The 17584-nt window shown below is 40.0% G+C and overlaps 2 protein-coding genes across 4 annotated transcripts; one reads left to right on the top strand and one right to left on the bottom strand.

The window, feature by feature from the left end:
• Positions 1–1822: 1822 nt before the first annotated feature.
• On the bottom strand, positions 1823–11967 carry LOC127305782 (uncharacterized). Of its 3 annotated transcripts, XR_011747703.1 has the most exons (8): positions 8922–11967; positions 8708–8840; positions 8440–8576; positions 7646–8010; positions 7129–7545; positions 6886–6960; positions 6255–6371; positions 1823–4201 (listed from the first exon to the last, which is right to left on the bottom strand). XR_011747703.1 is itself a non-coding variant. In XM_071822879.1 (7 exons), the coding sequence occupies exons 4-6, from the start codon at positions 7863–7865 to the stop codon at positions 6902–6904; spliced, it is 696 nt and encodes a 231-aa protein (XP_071678980.1). In that variant the 5' UTR covers positions 7866–8010; positions 8440–8576; positions 8708–8840; positions 8922–11967; the 3' UTR covers positions 4245–6371; positions 6886–6901. The 3 variants fall into 3 exon arrangements, 1 of the variants encoding a protein (XP_071678980.1); XM_071822879.1 differs by lacking the exon at positions 1823–4201 and having other exon boundaries at positions 4245–6371; XR_007854155.2 differs by lacking the exons at positions 1823–4201; positions 7646–8010 and having other exon boundaries at positions 4245–6371.
• A 140-nt stretch (positions 11968–12107) lies between these two features.
• Positions 12108–14100, top strand: LOC127305781 (uncharacterized). Its single transcript, XM_051336310.2, has 3 exons — positions 12108–12822; positions 12956–13191; positions 13273–14100. Exons 1-3 carry the CDS (start codon positions 12225–12227, stop codon positions 13447–13449), a joined length of 1011 nt encoding a protein of 336 aa, XP_051192270.1. The 5' UTR covers positions 12108–12224; the 3' UTR covers positions 13450–14100.
• The last annotated feature ends 3484 nt before the right edge of the window (positions 14101–17584 follow it).

Below are 17584 nucleotides of genomic sequence, written 5' to 3'. Positions count from 1 at the left end.
GGCTTTTTAAAACATTCATAATAGGGCAGTAGGTTTAGGCATGTTTGTTCTTCAAGCTAGCAAGATGGTAGATGAAATAAAATCATGGTCTATAAGAAAATTCAAACCACAAAAGGGTTTATCATTATGGGTATAATGGTAGTCAAGATCAGGTAAGTACCGGCAGGTAGCCAAATCTGAAAAGACTATTTACAAACAGGATAAGCAAAGCAAACCTGGATACATAACTCTGTTATAGAGGGCCTGACATGAAGCAATGAATTATGCATAGAACCAAGTCTGCTAATCTTTGAATGGAAAATTGGTTTCAAACTTGGAAACAACAGAGATACATGGATTATTGTTCTAAATCACATAATTCTCGGCATTACTTACTTAAAGTTCTAAATCACATGCTTGAATTTTGGCAATCACCCCAAGAGGAAATATTACACCAACAATCCTTTATATGTCATTCTCGATCCAACGATGCTATAGAATGAATGATATTAATGTATGGATCTGCCAGGAAAATACATACTTAATCTACCTGATCAAAACATTTTTCACTGCGAAAGGAGATGTCACCACGACCCCAAAACCTGCCATGGTTGTCTGATAGTTTTCAAAATATGTCAAAAGATATCAGCAGCAAACTGATTGCTACAACATCCAAAAAAGGAAAAGAGTGATGCATGCCAGCCATCCATCTATTTAAGTTGTCAATTCTAGTTCCTCTCCTACTTGTCTCTTAATTATCCAGTCGCTGAAGGAATATAAAAAAGATCAATCTCCTAAAGAAAAGATCAATCTCCTAAAAAAAGATCAAGCAGTGTAAGCTGAATTGGAAGTTATGCAAGATAACCATGCTAATATAGCTCCCATATCATCAAGTGACAGCTGACTGAATCCATCCAATAGAAAAATCAGACTTGTAGGTACATCACAACATTTGTAATGGAGGTATAGTTCAATTAGATTGTACAATGGATTGATTTTATCATACATGCATAGCTGGGCTTCAGTTTTGGACATTGCTTACCCAAAGCAGCCATGCATAGCCGAGGGAAATATATTATGTCATACTTAACTCGCTAAAATCGAGCTCCATTACCACAGACCATAGATCCCAAAATTATCCAATTATACCCTGAGTTTCCTTCTGTTTGTTGATAATTTCAAATGGTAAGAGTCAGAGGAAATCTGCACAATGAATAATGTTGAACAAATAAGAAAGGTACAAGGTTAAATGCCATATTAAATTCTCAGGTCAATGATTTGTTGGGCATGTAAGGTATGAACTGAAGAGGAGGATCCATGTAACACTACATGCCTGCTAAGAGAAATTAAGGTTTAAGGTCTGAAGCATGGACATGAACCGAACTAAAAAGAGCAGTAGTTACATGTATGTATAAAGTATAAACTGAAGTTAAGGATTGATCCTACCTACAAAAGTGAAGTTATGGGTTGAAGTTTCGACATAAATAGAACTAAAAAATTGTAGTGGACTGGGAGCCTCTGTCGGGTCATTGTTCCAGTTCTAGTAGAGGAGAATGGGCCAAAGGGACTAGGAGTAGCCGAGTCGATAGCGAATGGTACAAGACTTGGAGTAGCCTAGAGGAGAAGAGAGGCGGCAGGGGTCGTTCACGAATGAATATCAAGCACAGGACAGAGAATTTTAGTCTTATAAGAAAAAAATCTAAAACATGTACTATTAATTAATTCTCTGAATCTAGTGAACTGAATATCACATATGAAAGTATCAGTTCTTAAAAGCTACAGCAAGGTAGACTGGACCTTTAAGAACGATAGCCTGAACTTTTTATCATTCAAGTGGTCCAGTAGTAGCTCATAGTAGTATGTGACTGCAAGGTTATGCTTACAAAAATTTGAGGATCACGTTGGATTAAATCTGCACGTAAATATATGCTTGACTCGCTAGTTTAATTTGCCAGAAATGCGCCTCGCCGGGGGCTCTAAGCAGCTGGGTTGCTAGCCCGGCTTACAACTTAGACTAATGCACAATTAGCAAAAGAAGCATTTTAAATGACGGAAGGAAGTACATAGGTAAAGCAAACTTGTAGCAGCCTACAGTGCTAAGTACGTATTTCCATTGAGATGGATTAGGAAAGTGCAGAGGATCATCGAGCATAAATTAGTCCTTCATAGGGCAATCATTTTATCTATTATGCTCTTTCTTCCATCCATATAGAATAAGCGGTGCAACATTCTTCCTTGGCTTTTCAGGAAAAGAACTAATTACTGAAGAAACGTATGGAAGAAATCCCTTTGTCATGATAACTGCAATATAAAATCCCATTTCTTATCCTGTTGTAGCATGATTTGTGAGCATCATAAAAAAAATTGTAACTGCTAGTACTGTTCACGTCATTTATGTCAAATGATTTGTTTTTAGTGAGAAATTCTAAGGAAGTATTAACCAAAATTGGCCGCAATTAGGATGGGATGGGATGAAAATTTTCCCGATTAAATAAAATCTTGACTTGATTATTAATTACCAGCAAGATGTTTCGGCTACCAACTATTATTTGTGTACCTAGGTAACAAATGCATGCATCTAACTTACTGTGTCAAAATATTTATCAGTAAAAACTAAGGAAACTTACTGATTGAATATATGATATAGACTTATATCATGTACATCACCACATATATAGAGTAAATATCAGTTTAATAATCTAGTCTCAAATCTGCAAGGGATGGCTGCAGTGCTGCACACATTGAAAAGGGGGTTCAGAAGACAGATGGGAACCATTACGGTATAAAGACCATATATGCCTCCATCCTTACATACAAAGAAAAAGAAATGTAAAGGCATCTACATCAGCTCTATTTATCATACAAAAACTAATGAATTCCATGTTCCGCTCATATAGTGAGATACTATTCCAATAACACAGAAAGAAAGCCAATAAAAAGGAAACTTATTAATAAATTTGATTAAATACCCATTGTGGAGATACATAAAAACTTGAAGCCTTTTATACCATTTTCGAGTAGAGTTTCCAGCAACATAGTGGTTTAGACAGAGCTTGGATCTTTTTTGCACAAAATAAGAATTGTCTTTTGTCTCTTTCTTACCGTGGTTATTCAACCAGTTTAACTTTATGTTTTAGTTTATATATGTTGGAATGATCATTATTAACCAATTCAAGGAATTCCTAAATACCAACTGACCATATTCAAATTTGTTCATGAGATAAATGTATGAAGAAGAATAGCTTACGAAAATCAAACACTTCACTAATAATAAACATATACGCTTAGCATTGCAGTTGTAGGAACATTGTCACTGATATTAAGCTTAAATGATAAATATTGCCGTTGTAACATATTGATCCCACCCTCCCTCCGGCGCCTAACATTTATAGTGATATCTTGGATCATCACAAGATTTTTGTGGCTTGCTGCAAGGAAAGAGCCTACAACACAGGAAACTTATTTTATGTCTATGCCAACCTCATTGCCATTGAGGCTATCTTTTACATGTTCAGCAGCTCAGCTCGGTAAGATATAGGAACACAACCCAAGAGATACAAAACACATCCATTTTGCAGGTCTGTGTTCCGTCGACAGGTAGATTTACATGGCTTTTTAATCCATATATACAGTAATCCACATGATTTCTGTTATTTATGGATATTTTTTAATAATTTAATTGATTGCGTCATAACCATCTTCATATAAGGTTTTTTCAAAATATATAAGGTCTCCCTCGGATTGCAGGAATTAGATGACTTAGGAATAGGATAAACTCATGATTTTGTTGTCATATGCTATAGGTTCTTACAATATCTCGAAACATAAGACTTTAAGTAGTGTCTTTCAATGGTTCACAGGAGATGATAGAAGAGGGCATCACTACTGCTCTGGAAGGAGATTTTTGGGTGTTAGATCTTTAGGAAAAACATCTGATGCCAAACAATTAACAAGACGATTCAGAAATTCATAGATCTATGGTGAACAGAATTGTGAATAGCAGAAGATACTTTTGACAGTTTGCCTTCTAACTCCAACAAAGATTCAGGTACGCTACTGCTGTTTTGTAGTGTGTGGCCATCATCATATATAAAAACATGGTGCAAACAGTAAATGATAAAATGAAAAACTGAACATTAATTAACTTACGAATATTACAAATAAGATATTGCTACACTGTTTTCGATCATGGAGAACTAACAGTCCTCCATTCATGTCAGACCTGCACAAAGGATATTAGAGAGGGACCTTAGACTTGGTTGAATTCAGACATGATTCAATTCACTTCAGGTTTAGCGCTTATAATCATAAATGGATAAGCACAAAAGTTGTAGTTTTTCACATAAAATTCAAGATACTCCTTAAGCTAAAAATAGATTCAGACAATAGTCCACCCATATGCAGTTCTAAAATAGCGTATAATTCCTATTATTTATGTGTTGATTAACTTGACATTGAATTTAAGTGATTTATCTAGCTCATGAATATTTATTTCGTAATAGTAAATTAATTTTACATGATTCATGCATAAAGAAAAGAATACTCCATACAGTTGGTTCTGTACATTTTTCTTTTTCAAGAAAACACAAAAGACTTTTGCGTTTTATTGCATTGAAAAGATAGAGAGTTTTACAATCCTCCTGTACATTTTTCTTGTTAAAGTAATTTATATAACTTATGTTGCAACTCAAGATCAGTCCATCCCAATTGACTTAAACATGCAATATGCTCACAACATATCTAGCTGTATGAAGTCGCTGCTTTAGAAGAGAGTTATATGATTAAAAAAAATACTGCGCAGGGCATTTAAGCATAGGAAATTACTTGCATGTTGACTGGGAATAGGAGCGACTGGCGGCTGCCAATACCAAGGTTGTGAACAGATGCAACAACAATCCGATGTAGTTTCTTTCATCAGCTGCCTGGATGGCGACGGACACAGGATCTACTTCAAACAGGCATCAGTTCACCTCTCCCTCCGTGTATAAACCATAGTTGGTAGTTTAATCTACTATGCTGAAATTAGAGGTTCGCAAAATTTGGAGACGTGAATTTGGGGAGTTGAGTTTGTAGTCGTGGCGAACCGTATCTTGGTGTGGATCAGGTATTTTAAAATTCCGTGTAACCAAGCTAGCTAGTTTACATGTGCAAAGGTTTGCTACAGCATAATGGTTGATTCAGAGTCCTAGCTTCTAGCTTCCAGTGTTTCTATTTCATCATAACAAATTCTCCATTTCTGTGTGTAAAGAGAGCTAAAGGTTAAAATAAAAACAGAGCTGAAGTATATGTGCCCCATCCTTTTGAACAGAAGGCCAGAGTTTTCTTTGACTAACTGTCGTAATCGCTGGAGACCACCAGAGCTACAGGAACACTCAATGGGGATTGTAGATTTTTCTGGAACTACTCTACTTTCTCTATTCTTCACTTTTACAATTCCACCCTCCTATACTTCTAGTATTACACATAAGTACACCAACACTCCCCCTCAAGATGAGGTGAAGATGTCAATGAGCCTCATCTTGCTACAAATATTTACAAATGATACCACACTCACACCTTTTGTCAAGATATCTGCTAGTTGATATGATGACCTAACATAAGTAATTTTGAGTACACCTTTATCTAGTTTCTCCTTAATAAAGTGCCTATCTATCTCGACATGCTTAGTTCGATCATGATGAACCGGATTGTGAACTATGTTAATAGCAGCTTGGTTATCACACTACAAGCAAATGGGTACGTTAACAAGCAGTCCAAGCTCTGACAATAGTATCCTCAACCACATCAGTTCACATAAACCTGATGCCATAGATCTAAACTCAGCTTCAGCTGTTGAACGTGCAACTACACTCTGCTTTTTACTCCGCCAGCTAACTAAATTTCCACCCAAAAACATGCAATAGCCAGCGGTTGACTTTCTATCGTCTAGACATCCAGCCCAATCAGCATCGGATATCCAATGCCCATAATTAGAAAATAAAATTCCTTTACCCGGCACCCTTTTAGATACCTTAAAATTCTGTATACAGCATCCAAGTGGCTGGTTCTAGGGTCATGCATGTATCTGCTCACAATGCTAACCGCATATGCAATGTCTGGTCTAGTATGTGATAAATAAATTAAACGCCCCACTAATCTTTGATATCTACCTTTGTCCACTGACTCACCAGAATCTGCTAATATTCGAAGATTTTGCTCAACAGGTGTGGGTGCTGGTCTTCCAGTCTCAGCAAGTAAATCAACTAGTACATACTTCCTTTGAGAGAGATAAATACCTTGTGCACCGTAAACAACCCCAATCCCAAGAAAGTAGTGAAGGTATCCCAGGTCTTTGACTTCAAATGAACATGTCAATGCCTTCTTTAACCTCGATATCTCTTCATCATCATCACCTATAATTACAATGTCATCAACATAAACAACCAGAATGGTAACCTTGTCATTATGGCGCTTAAAAAATAAAGTATGATCTGCATTGCTCTGTCGATAGCCCAGCTTGCACACTTCATTTCTAAACCTCCCAAACCAGGCTCTAGGTGATTGTTTAAGCCCATACAAGGATTCCTTTAATTTACACACCTTGCCTTCAGTTTCTTTACTACCAAAACCTGGTGGAATCTCCATATACACTTCTTCATATAAGTCCCCATGAAGAAAAACATTTTTAACATCCATTTAGTACAACTTCCACTTATTATTTGCTGTTGTTGATATCAGCGCTCTGATGGTGTTCATTTTTGCCACAGGTGCGAAAGTTTCATCATAATCTACCCCATATGTTTGACTGTACCCTTTAGCCACCAACCTGGCCTTATATCTTTCTACCTTTCCCTCTAAATTTTTTTTTACCGTAAATACCCACTTACAACCAACAACCCTTTTATTAGGAGGAAGTGTAGTAAGTACCCATGTGTTATTCTTGTCAAGTGCTGCCATTTCTTCTAGCATGGCATCTCTCCATGTGGGGCACCTCTTCGCTTCCTGCCAATCATGGGGAATGGGTACAGCCGAGTCAAGTGCAGCAATAAAAGCTCTATACCGAGGTCCCATAGAAGAATATGAGACATAATTAGAAATATCATATTGGGACAAATGTGTTCCTCTGAGCTATAGGGATATAAAGATCATCAAATGGAGTAGAAACTATACCATCACTTGTAGAGGGACTTGAACTTGAGTCATGTAAATCTGGCTGTATTTGAGCGTCAGGATTCTGACTCAAAGAGATTTCTTCCTCCCCTTGCACTTGATCATCCTCAGCTCTCTGTCTCCGTGAGTACACCTTAAGGTTTTGTGGCCACCTTGATCTTTCAGTTTGATACTCTTCCTGCTCCCCCTGAGTGTCTCGTTCATCATTTGATGTATCTTCATCTCTACCATCAGGCTCATCTCCGGTTGGATGCTCTTGCTGCTCCCCCTGAGTGTGATCTTGATCTTGTTCAGCATTTGATGTATGTTCATCTCTACCATCAGGCTCATCTCCGGTTGGAATTACTCCAACAATCACCTTTCTAGATGTTGTTTCACTATTTCCTTCTTTGTCTCCCCCTGTCTTGCTGTCCATACCTGGAATATCATTAACATATAGATTAGGAAAAACATCAGATAAATCCACCGGTTCTCCATAAAATGGTTGATATTCTCTGAACACTACATCCATGCTTACAAACATTCGTCTCTGATGGGCACCAACATTTATATCCCTTCTGTTTTCCTGAATATCCCACAAACACACACTTTAGAGCTCTTGAATCAAGCTTGCTCACAGAAGGGCTATAATATTTCACAAAGCCCACACACCCGAATACCTTGGGTGGAACCACATAAGAAATCTCACCAGTTAAACATTCTATTGGGGCTTTATACCCAAGCACTCTATATGGCATTCTATTTATCAGGTAAGGTAAGCTGCTATCATCACAGCCTCACTCCACAAAATTTTTGGAACATTCATAGCCATCATTAAACACCGGGTAACCTCCAAAAGATGTCTGTTCTTCCTTTCAGCCAAGCCATTTTGTTCAGAAGTACCTGGACAAGTTGTTTGATGAATAATCCCAAAACTGGACAAGTACTTATCAAATTCCTTGTTGACATACTCCGTGCCATTGTCAGTACGAAATATTTTCATGCAAGCATTATATTGTGTTTTGATCATATTATGAAAGTCGACAAAACATTCGAACACATCATCCTTGTTTCTCAACACATAACCCCAAGTGACTCTAGTGCAACAGTCAATGAAGGTAACAAATGAACGATAACCATTTAGGGATGAAACTCCATACATCAGAATAAATAACTTCAAGTGGCGTTGTACTTCGATTATTAGATGGCACATAAGAGCTTCTAGTTTGCTTTCCAAATTGACATGCATCACATACTAATTTCTCCTTCTTAACTTTATTATAAAGATCAGGATAGAGCTGACTCAAAATAGGGAATGACATATGACCCAACCTGCGATGTTGTAGTAGAAACTCTTCTAATTGTGAAGAAGATAACATAGCTGCAACAAAGGGTGACACCTCCTTGTCCAGGTAATATAAGCCATCGGGTAAGCTTCCCATCCCAAGTTTTTTTCCAGTCCCAAGTTCCTGAAATATACACCATGATGGGAAGAAAATAGCAGCACAATTAAGTTCCCGTGTGATACAACTTATGGACATGAGATTAATTGGGAATGTGGGAACATGGAGCACAGATGAAAGTGACAAGTTAGGATTACATATAACTTTTCCTGAACCCGTGATGGCTTGAGCTGAACCATCAGCTAATTTAATCAGGAATATAATCATGAAATTCTCCATAGGAACCAGCCATATGTCTAGATGCACCTGAATCAATCAGCCATGGTGCACCTGATGAAAGTGACAAGTTTGGTTACCTATCTCAGGAATATAATCATGAAATTCTCCATAGGAAGTGACAAGTTTGGTTACCTATCTCAGGAATATAATCATGAAATTCTCCATAGGAATCAATCAGCCATGGTGCACCTGATGAAAGTGACAAGTTTGGTTACCTATCTCAGGAATATAATCATGAAATTCTCCATAGGAACCAGCCATATGTCTAGATGCACCTGAATCAATCAGCCATGGTGCACCTTTGCGATCAGACCAAACAGGAGTTGAGATATTACTACAATGCTTAGCACAGACAGCATCAACTTCACACATTTTCTTATCACCATGTTCTGTACCTTTGACCTGGTACCAATTTTTTAACTGGTACCATTTTTTCAAATCATCAACAGTCATCCGGACAGTGACCTTTTGAGACCCTCTACCAGCAGATAATCCTATGGCACTAGAAGGACGTACAGTTCCGCAACGATTACAAGCACCACGGAATGCAAAATTTACATTCCCACAGCTTGTCTCTGGACACAGCCAATCCCCACTTCTCTGCCAAGACTTTGCAACACAATCCCGCATACCGAAACCATAACCACGTTCTCTGTTATACCAATTCTGACTGTGTCCATAACCTTCTCTGATCAGTTCAGGACAACATGCCCTCACATGTCCTGACTGTCCACACCAGAAACAAATTTTATCAAATGTGTTCACTGACCTTGACATCTTCACTAGCAGCAATTTTATCCTCTGCCACAACTCTCTCCTCAGAGTTTCAGACCAACCTGCAACGGTCCCCTCTTCTGAAATCTCAATAGTCAACACATAGAAAAACCAGCCACCTCTTCATTCAGTCAATACAGCAATTCCTCCTTCCTTCTGGTCGCTCCTTCTCTCAAGTACACAGCAGCTTCCCTGGCAATCTTCACCACTTGCAATACCACACCACGAGCACCAGGACCTGGAATCACCTCCAAGGCCAAGCACCTCCTCCAGCCCGTACTTGTGCACGCTGCCAGCCGCCAGCTCCGCACCAGCACAACGCCTCCTCCCAGACAGTTGCCCTTCTCTTGGATCTTGTCCCCGCCTGCACCAACTCCCCTGGCTGCCTAGAGCTCCGCCGCACGCTACCGACTCACCACCGGCGAGGGTCGACCGATGCCTCCTGCTCTGATACCATGTCGTAATCGCTGGAGACCAACAGAGCTACAGGAACACTCAATGGGGATTGTAGATTTTTCTGGAACTACTCTACTTTCTCTATTCTTCCACTGGTTACACATATACAAATTACCTTTTACAATTCCACCCTCCTATACTTCTAGTACTACACATAAGTACACCAACACTAACCAACCCAGATTTCCTATTTTACACTCCATAACTAATCCATCTAACCTTGTAGATTTCATGAGTAATGACCTAGAAAAAGTGAAAAGCGATCTGACAAACCCAGATAATACCTGCAAAGGCACAATTAGACATAGTCGAACAAAATGGCAAATGGAACTAAGACTAGTCACAATGCATACTATCATATAGAAGTATGATACTACTACATGTTACTATGTCTACAATGCATGGTATCATGTACTAGTACTAGTCTTCTTATATTAATTGATTTGTAGAATCTCAATGCAAATCTATGTACAAGATGTATTTGACATTAAATTTTCTAGTACTACGGGTTATGATACGATATCTACCTATGATACTACAATCTTATCTTTCATCTTTAATTGCACTGCCACATCAGTTTTTTGCATGCATGAGATGCATGATACTACCTATGATACTCTCATTGTGGGTAGTCTAAGGAAGTAAGAGATGTGGTACACATAGATGTTCACAGAATATGGAGACGCCACTAACTATTCCAACTTTGGAAATAAGGGGACACAATTTTTGTTTAGTGAAGCGTAGTTTGAATTGTAGCTTTTGACATAACCTCATATGCAAGGCATGTAAAAATCCGGAACCTTAACCTCTTAGGAGGCGTGTAACAACAAACTCTCTCTCTCTCTCTCTCTTTTTGACCTGGACTACGGCGGGCTTGCGTCAGCCTGAACAATATATTAACCTCTCCCAAAGGGAGCAATCAAAGGAGCGTTACAACAGGTTTAGAGGGAGGAAGCAAAACACTCTCTTTTTCAATGAAAAGAAACGCAAAGGCTTTCCATGAAACAAATCTGAGATGCAGGGCATCTGTTACCTGGACATAACCAAATGCATTAAGGGCCTTTTCAATCGGGCTTGTAGGTGCTTTCCACGAAAATAATAAGAATGCCTAAAAAAAGATCCAAAAAAATAGTTGAAAATATTCAGAGACAAAAGCAATGCACTTCTATGCCCCTACATAGTTAGCACTACCATGGATCACCCATTAAAATTATACACGAACCTACAAATGCACATTTGGCATGTCTATTTTAACTCGATAAATTAACAACTTGATCTGGCTTGCCCAAACTTACAGTTTCATGAAACCAGGAGCGGGCATAAAGAGTTAAAGATCTGACATTGGTATAAAACACGATTTGTGGGAGATTTTTGGGACAAAATATTGGTACACGGAGATTTCAGATACAACTGTTCTCTGCAGGTCATCTTGCACTGGAGTGAATCGCGTACCGCCCCCTCTCCTAAGAAAATTTTATGTTCGTCCAATTCCATCGGGAACAATACTCAATCCATCAATCGTCAAGTGTTTCCACAAGTCCAAAGGTATAAGCATCTCAAATCAGCTAACGTATAGCACTACAAAATCCCTGGGAGTTCCAACTCCATCGAGGAGGAGCCCGAAAGCACCGAAACGGCGACACACAGCAAAACTAACTAAGAGAAGATACTAAGGAACGGAAAATTTGAGGAGAGGGTTGGGTCAGATCCTCACATGAGATGGCCCTCGAGGAGTGCCTCCTCCTCCTCCTCATCTTGCGCAGGCGCTCCGGGTGTACCGAACCAGGTCTCTATTAACCGCCCGGGCTCGGCGCCGCCACTTGCACGAACTCCGGCGAGCTCCCTGGGCGACATACATACGGTGCTGGAACTGCAAGAATTCAGCGCAATGGGCTCTGAAAAAACGTGTATCATTTTCACTGGCCATTTGGCCTGTTTCCTCTCAGCACAACTTGGCCCATTGACTTTTTTTCGCCAAACACGAGGCCTTGGCCCATTGACTATAATCCGAACCAAACTGTTAACGAAGCCAGACCGACAGCCACACGAATCGATCGATCTATCTATCTGTTCGTCATCCTTGCGAGCCAGACCGACCAAACGGGACGACGCACGGCGGCGTGCCCTATCTCGGACAGACTGCGGTGTGCCCAGGCTTTGAGAAAAAAAATCCCTAGGTCCGCCAAAACGGGAAAGAAATCTGAGATGGCGGGGATGAGACCTGAGATGCAGCGGGATGAGGAGGAGCCGACGGGACCGGTGGAGCTTACGGAGAATTCTTACTCACCTGATGAATATCGGGACCAAACGATGGAACATCACGAAGCTCGGGTGACAGAAGCTTGGGGGCCCGAAGAACCTGTGACAGAAACGGATGAGGTAGGCAGGGGAGTAAGGAGAGCTTTGCTCGACATCAAAGAGAAGTATTGCTCGACATCAAAGAAGAAGAAAAGTAGACCGGATAAGGAGGCCTTGCGGCTGCTGGTCAAAGATTTGTCCGACAAATTCGACATATCTATGAGGAGTACCTCAGCCGTAAAGGAGCACACGCCTATGGTCGAATCAGACGAGCTGTTAATCGAAGAAGCTGCAGCTGCAGATCCCAGTGCCGCAACCGATTCAGTGACCAGATCGGGACAGTGCTCTGTCCAAGATGATCTGGATCATGGAAGAGGCGAATCAGCCATGACATTGTCCAAGAAGATGGCAGACGAGATGGTTGATGAGGCAAAGGATTTTTATGCACACTATACTCGGTGGGAATCTACATGGAGCGAAATCTGCGGTCCCTTCGAATTAACGAGTGAGTATGCATCCCCTAGTAGTATATATACATAATTTGGAATTCGGGATTTACTTTTCTGCTTAACTAGTGCTCCAGTAATTCATGGCAGATTTCTAACACACGCTTTCTTCACTTGGGTTCTACAAAGCAGCGCTGTTGACCTCTATGCAGTTTACACACTACACACCTGGACACCTCCCACCCAATATGGCCGCGTCCACCCCGGCCACCTTGCAGATAATCTCCATCAAGCTCGCAGAAGTAGCTGGTGGCCTCCAATTGCCGTTGTCCGTGTATGGTCTGGTTGTCGTCCGAGATGTCGTGGATCATAACCGCAACTTTCTCTTCTCCCTTGATAGGGAAAATTCTCAAGAGCTAACACAAGATGTATGTACATTTATTTGCCTTTTTGGATTGCATGCCTTCATGATTTGTTGATTGATGGGGTTTTATTGTTAATGCTTGCAGGATCCCTTTTTGCGCATGATTGGCCCGTCTCGTGCTGTTGTATACAGGCCCATGGTTGTATATACAGACAGAGTCACCTTTGAAATCCAGCTATACGTAAAAGGACCAACAGAGTCTCAAGATAAGGCATTGATCACTCAAGCGCGTGGTTACTGGTTACCACGCACTATTTGGTGATGCATCTACCGTTTGCTTTAAGAATTGTTTATGCATGATAGAGTTACAGGTGCGGGTTGTTGAAAGAACGACCCAGGCCACTATCTTGGGCGTCCAGGCTGATAGACCCGGCAGAGGTCGGTCATATCCTTTTGAATATGGTGCCCGAGTTACTTGCTCCCCACTACCCGGGAAACGGAATCACCATGATAATCAAGTCACTCGTGTTACTTATCCAGCATCCGGTGAAATTGTGATGGTTGATTCAAAAGATGGAGCAATGCTGAAAGGCTCTGATGGTTACCTACATCTGCCAAGGACTGTTGTTTCTGTAGAATGTGAAGGAAGGTTGGATGTTGATATACAAGCCTACTCCAAATCTGGTGAAATTGCAGCGCTGGAGCATGTAAGTTTCGTGCCCAGACTTAGCAAAATAAGCAGGAGAAATTGTTACGTTCTTGGAGTTAAGGTGGTGATTACCGTTGCTTGGTCCCGTGTTGCTAAGGACAAGCATGATGTTATGATACTTGGTTCTTTGGTTTAAGCTTGTTGCTCCTGATATCCATGTGGATTGCTGTAGCTTGCCAGTAGTATTTCTGTATCAGTTAGCTATGTAATTTGTCCAACTGTTGTGTATTGGCTACAGCTTTCAGCTATTTGTTTATGTTTTCCTTGCAACCGGCTATCTCACTGCATGGATGCTTTCAGACAGCTACTGCTATAGGTTGCCATGCCATCTCCATGCACTAGCAGAACCATCAGTTTCAGTTTCACATGGATTTTAAACATAAGGCCTATTGGCCCGGGTTTATATATTTTTTTTCGATAAAGGATGTTTTATTACTTTGAAAAGCAATTACATCCAGCCTCTGCATAACCAGGATGCACACAGCCGTTTAAAGGTTTCAAGTGAAATGTCTGATAAAGCAAAACTAGGCGAAATACATATTGAAGCGATGAATTATAAGACGCCTAAGGTGTGGGTGGGGCTTCAATCCGTAGACTATGCTGCCACCCATGTAGGGAAAAAGTATCTCTCGCCGTAGCCTCCAACCGTGTACAGACCTCCGTAAATAGGTCTCGGTTCTCCACTCGCTGAAGAGGTAACCACAAACGGAGAATACATGTGCATCTGTAGATAACCTACAAAAGGGAGCAATTTTTATCGTTAAAAATCTTATCATTTCTACTTAGCCAAAGCGCGGCCACACTAGTCGGGGGATACAGGGTAGACGCTACTTGGATGACTGACCATATAGATCTCGCAAATTGGCACTGGAAGAAAAGGTGTTTAATCGTTTCGTCTTGTTGACAGAAAACACACCGTGTACTTCCATGCCAGTTTCGCTTAACAAGATTGTCTTTGGTGAGAATAACTCCTCGACGAAGGTACCATCCAAAAAAATTAATTTTTAATGGTATCTTCATCTTCCAAATTTTCTTATTAGTATCAACTGGTATGTTAGAATGAATGATCGCATTATATAATGATTTTACCGAGAAAGTGTCATCTGCATTAAGATTCCACCTAAATTCGTCCGGTTCAGGCGATAGTTGTATATCTCCTAGCTGGTGAATCGGGGAATTCCATGCCAACAGCCTTTGCCCAAGTAAAACTCGTATGAACGTCACATTCGGAGGTGAGGTAGCCATTACCGTGGCAATGGTATCACTTTTGCAACGAACAATACTATACAAGACAGGATACTGTTCACTTAAGGGTGCATTGTCTAACCAAATGTCCTCCCATAACCGTATATGTGCTCCATTCTCAATCGAAAAAGTACCATGACGAAAGAAGACATTCTTTGTCGCCATGAGACCAGCCCAGAAGTGTGAATCCTCTGGTTTCCAAACCACTTGGGATAACGTCTTCGAGCTCGTATACTTTTTCCTAAGAAAAGTTTGCCAAATCTCATCCTCGGTAAGAAGCTTAAACAGTCATTTACCTAGTAGGGCTGAATTCTTGACTTCCAAGTCATGAACTCCAAGCCCTCCTTGATCTTTGGGACTACAAACTATACTCCATTTAACCAATCGATATTTCTTTTTCTCGTTGTTCCCTTGCCAAAAGAAACTGGATCGATAATAATCGAGTTTATGCAGAATTCCTTTTGGTACTAGGAAGAATGATAACATATACAGTACCATATTTGTCAGTACCGAATTAATAAGTATCAGTCTTCCTCCCAGGGACAACAATTTACCCTTCCAACTACTAAGGCGTTTTTGTAGTCTTTCTTCCACTATTTTCCATTCAGCAATTGTGAGTCTTCGATAATGAATCAAAATACCCAAATAGCGAATACGAAACTGGCCTTGCCCGCAACCAAACAACTCTGCATATAGAGTCGTATCGTTTTGGGCATCATCGAAGCAAAACAATTCATTTTTATGGAAATTGATTTTTAATCCTGATAACTGCTCAAAAGCCGCCAAAATTAATTTAAGATTATGAACTTTTTCGAGATCATGATCCATAAATAGAATTGTGTCATCGGCATATTGACGGATAGATAAACCACCATCGACCAGATGTGGAATCACCCGTTCAATCTGACCTTCAGACTTGGCCCGCTCTATCAGGATAATCAGCATATCCGCTACAATGTTAAACAACATTGGTGACAATGGATCCCCCTGGCGTAACCCTTTTCGTGTCTGGAAATAGTGTCCGGTGTCATCATTAACCTGGATTGCCACACTTCCTCCATATACAAAATCATTGATTAGAGCACGCCACTCAGGCGAAAAATCTTTCATCCTGAGAGTTTGCTGTAGGAAAGACCACTTGACCTTATCATACGCCTTTTCAAAATCTAATTTTAAAATAACCCCATGTAATTTATTAGTATGCATTTCATGTACTGTCTCATGCAAAACCGTCACTCAATCCAGGATATTTCTTCCTTGCATGAAAGCGGTCTGTGATGGACGAACAACATGATTTGCGACCGTATTAAGTCTAATGGTGGCCACTTTGGTGAAAATCTTGAAACTTACGTTTAAAAGGCAAATAGGTCTATATTGTTGAATCCTTTCTGCCTCATTAACTTTCGGTAACAAAATTACTTCACCAAAATTTAGATGAAATAGTTCTAGTTGTTCCATGTGTGCAGAGCACTGAAGAGAGCTAGAAGGTCCGGTTTAATAGTATCCCAAAACGTTTGATAAAACTCAGCTGGGAAACCATCTGGACCCGGTGCTTTATTACTTTCCATTTGGAAAATTGCCTTCTGAACCTCTTCCTCTGAATAAGGTGCAGTCAGAAGACCATTTTCTTCCATAGATACTTGGGATATGTCATCCGTTAAGTCCTCGTTTAAAGAAAATCCACCTTCCTCCGGAGGACCAAACAGACCTTTATAATAATTCGTAATGTAAGGAGTTGCTCATGGCCTTCAATCAGCCCTTCATCTTGTACCAGAGAGTGAATACGTTTTTCCGATGTCTCCCATTGGCTACGCCATGGAAGTATCGCGTATTTGAATCTCCTTCCAATATGAATTGGGCTTTGAAACGCTGTAACATCCCAAAATTTTAAAACAAAGAGAAAATGAATTTCCTTTTTTCCAAAAATGAGAACCAACAAAAACTTTTCTGAATGAGGTGCTATGCATAATACTTGTGCCTGATAATTGTGTTATTACCATGATGCTTATGTGAACTACTTTGAAATATTCCAAAACCCTACATCTCTATTGTCACCATCCAATATAGAATAAATAAAAAGAATTGGAATTAAATAAGAAAAGGGCCTATGTGACTATGGCTATTTTTGGTAAAACTTTTACCTAGGCTTTGCTACCTTGTTTAGAGGTTTTGAAAACATCAACAAACCTAACCTAGTACTTACCAACCAAATCAAGTGAGAAACAAAAATAAAATAAACATATGCATAGAGGCATATGTGGCACATAGCCATATTACCAAAACTTGACCTAAGCACCTCTAACTTTCCCAAATGATTTGAAACCAACACTAAGCCTCATCTAACCCTAAATGAACCCTACACCATGCCCTTTGATCAAATAAAAAGAAAAGGAATTAAAAATAGAAATACACATATGAGCCTAAGACTATATTTGAAAACTAGGTCTAGGATATGATCTACCTTTGCTAGATGGTTTGGAAATATTGAGAAAACCTACCTAGT

The sequence above is a fragment of the Lolium perenne genome, chromosome 6, assembly GCF_019359855.2.
Source record: "Lolium perenne isolate Kyuss_39 chromosome 6, Kyuss_2.0, whole genome shotgun sequence".
In the NCBI taxonomy this organism is placed as follows: Eukaryota; Viridiplantae; Streptophyta; class Magnoliopsida; order Poales; family Poaceae; genus Lolium; species Lolium perenne.
Note: the sequence above shows the minus strand (reverse complement) of the source record. Positions and strands in the feature narration are given on the sequence as shown.

Excerpts from the sequence above, each read along its gene's own strand:
- LOC127305782 (XM_071822879.1), bottom strand. The coding sequence starts at position 7,865 with ATGCCATATAGAGTGCTTGGGTATAAAGCCCCAATAGAATGTTTAACT. Across the intron at positions 7,546-7,645 it reads CCCATCAGAGACGAATGTTT|GTATGGACAGCAAGACAGGG; the intron begins GTAAGCATGGAT and ends ATGATATTCCAG. Across the intron at positions 6,961-7,128 it reads AAGTCCCTCTACAAGTGATG|GAAGCGAAGAGGTGCCCCAC; the intron begins GTATAGTTTCTA and ends CATGATTGGCAG.
- LOC127305781 (XM_051336310.2), top strand. The coding sequence starts at position 12,225 with ATGGCGGGGATGAGACCTGAGATGCAGCGGGATGAGGAGGAGCCGACG. Across the intron at positions 12,823-12,955 it reads CGGTCCCTTCGAATTAACGA|CGCTGTTGACCTCTATGCAG; the intron begins GTGAGTATGCAT and ends TCTACAAAGCAG. Across the intron at positions 13,192-13,272 it reads CTCAAGAGCTAACACAAGAT|GATCCCTTTTTGCGCATGAT; the intron begins GTATGTACATTT and ends TAATGCTTGCAG.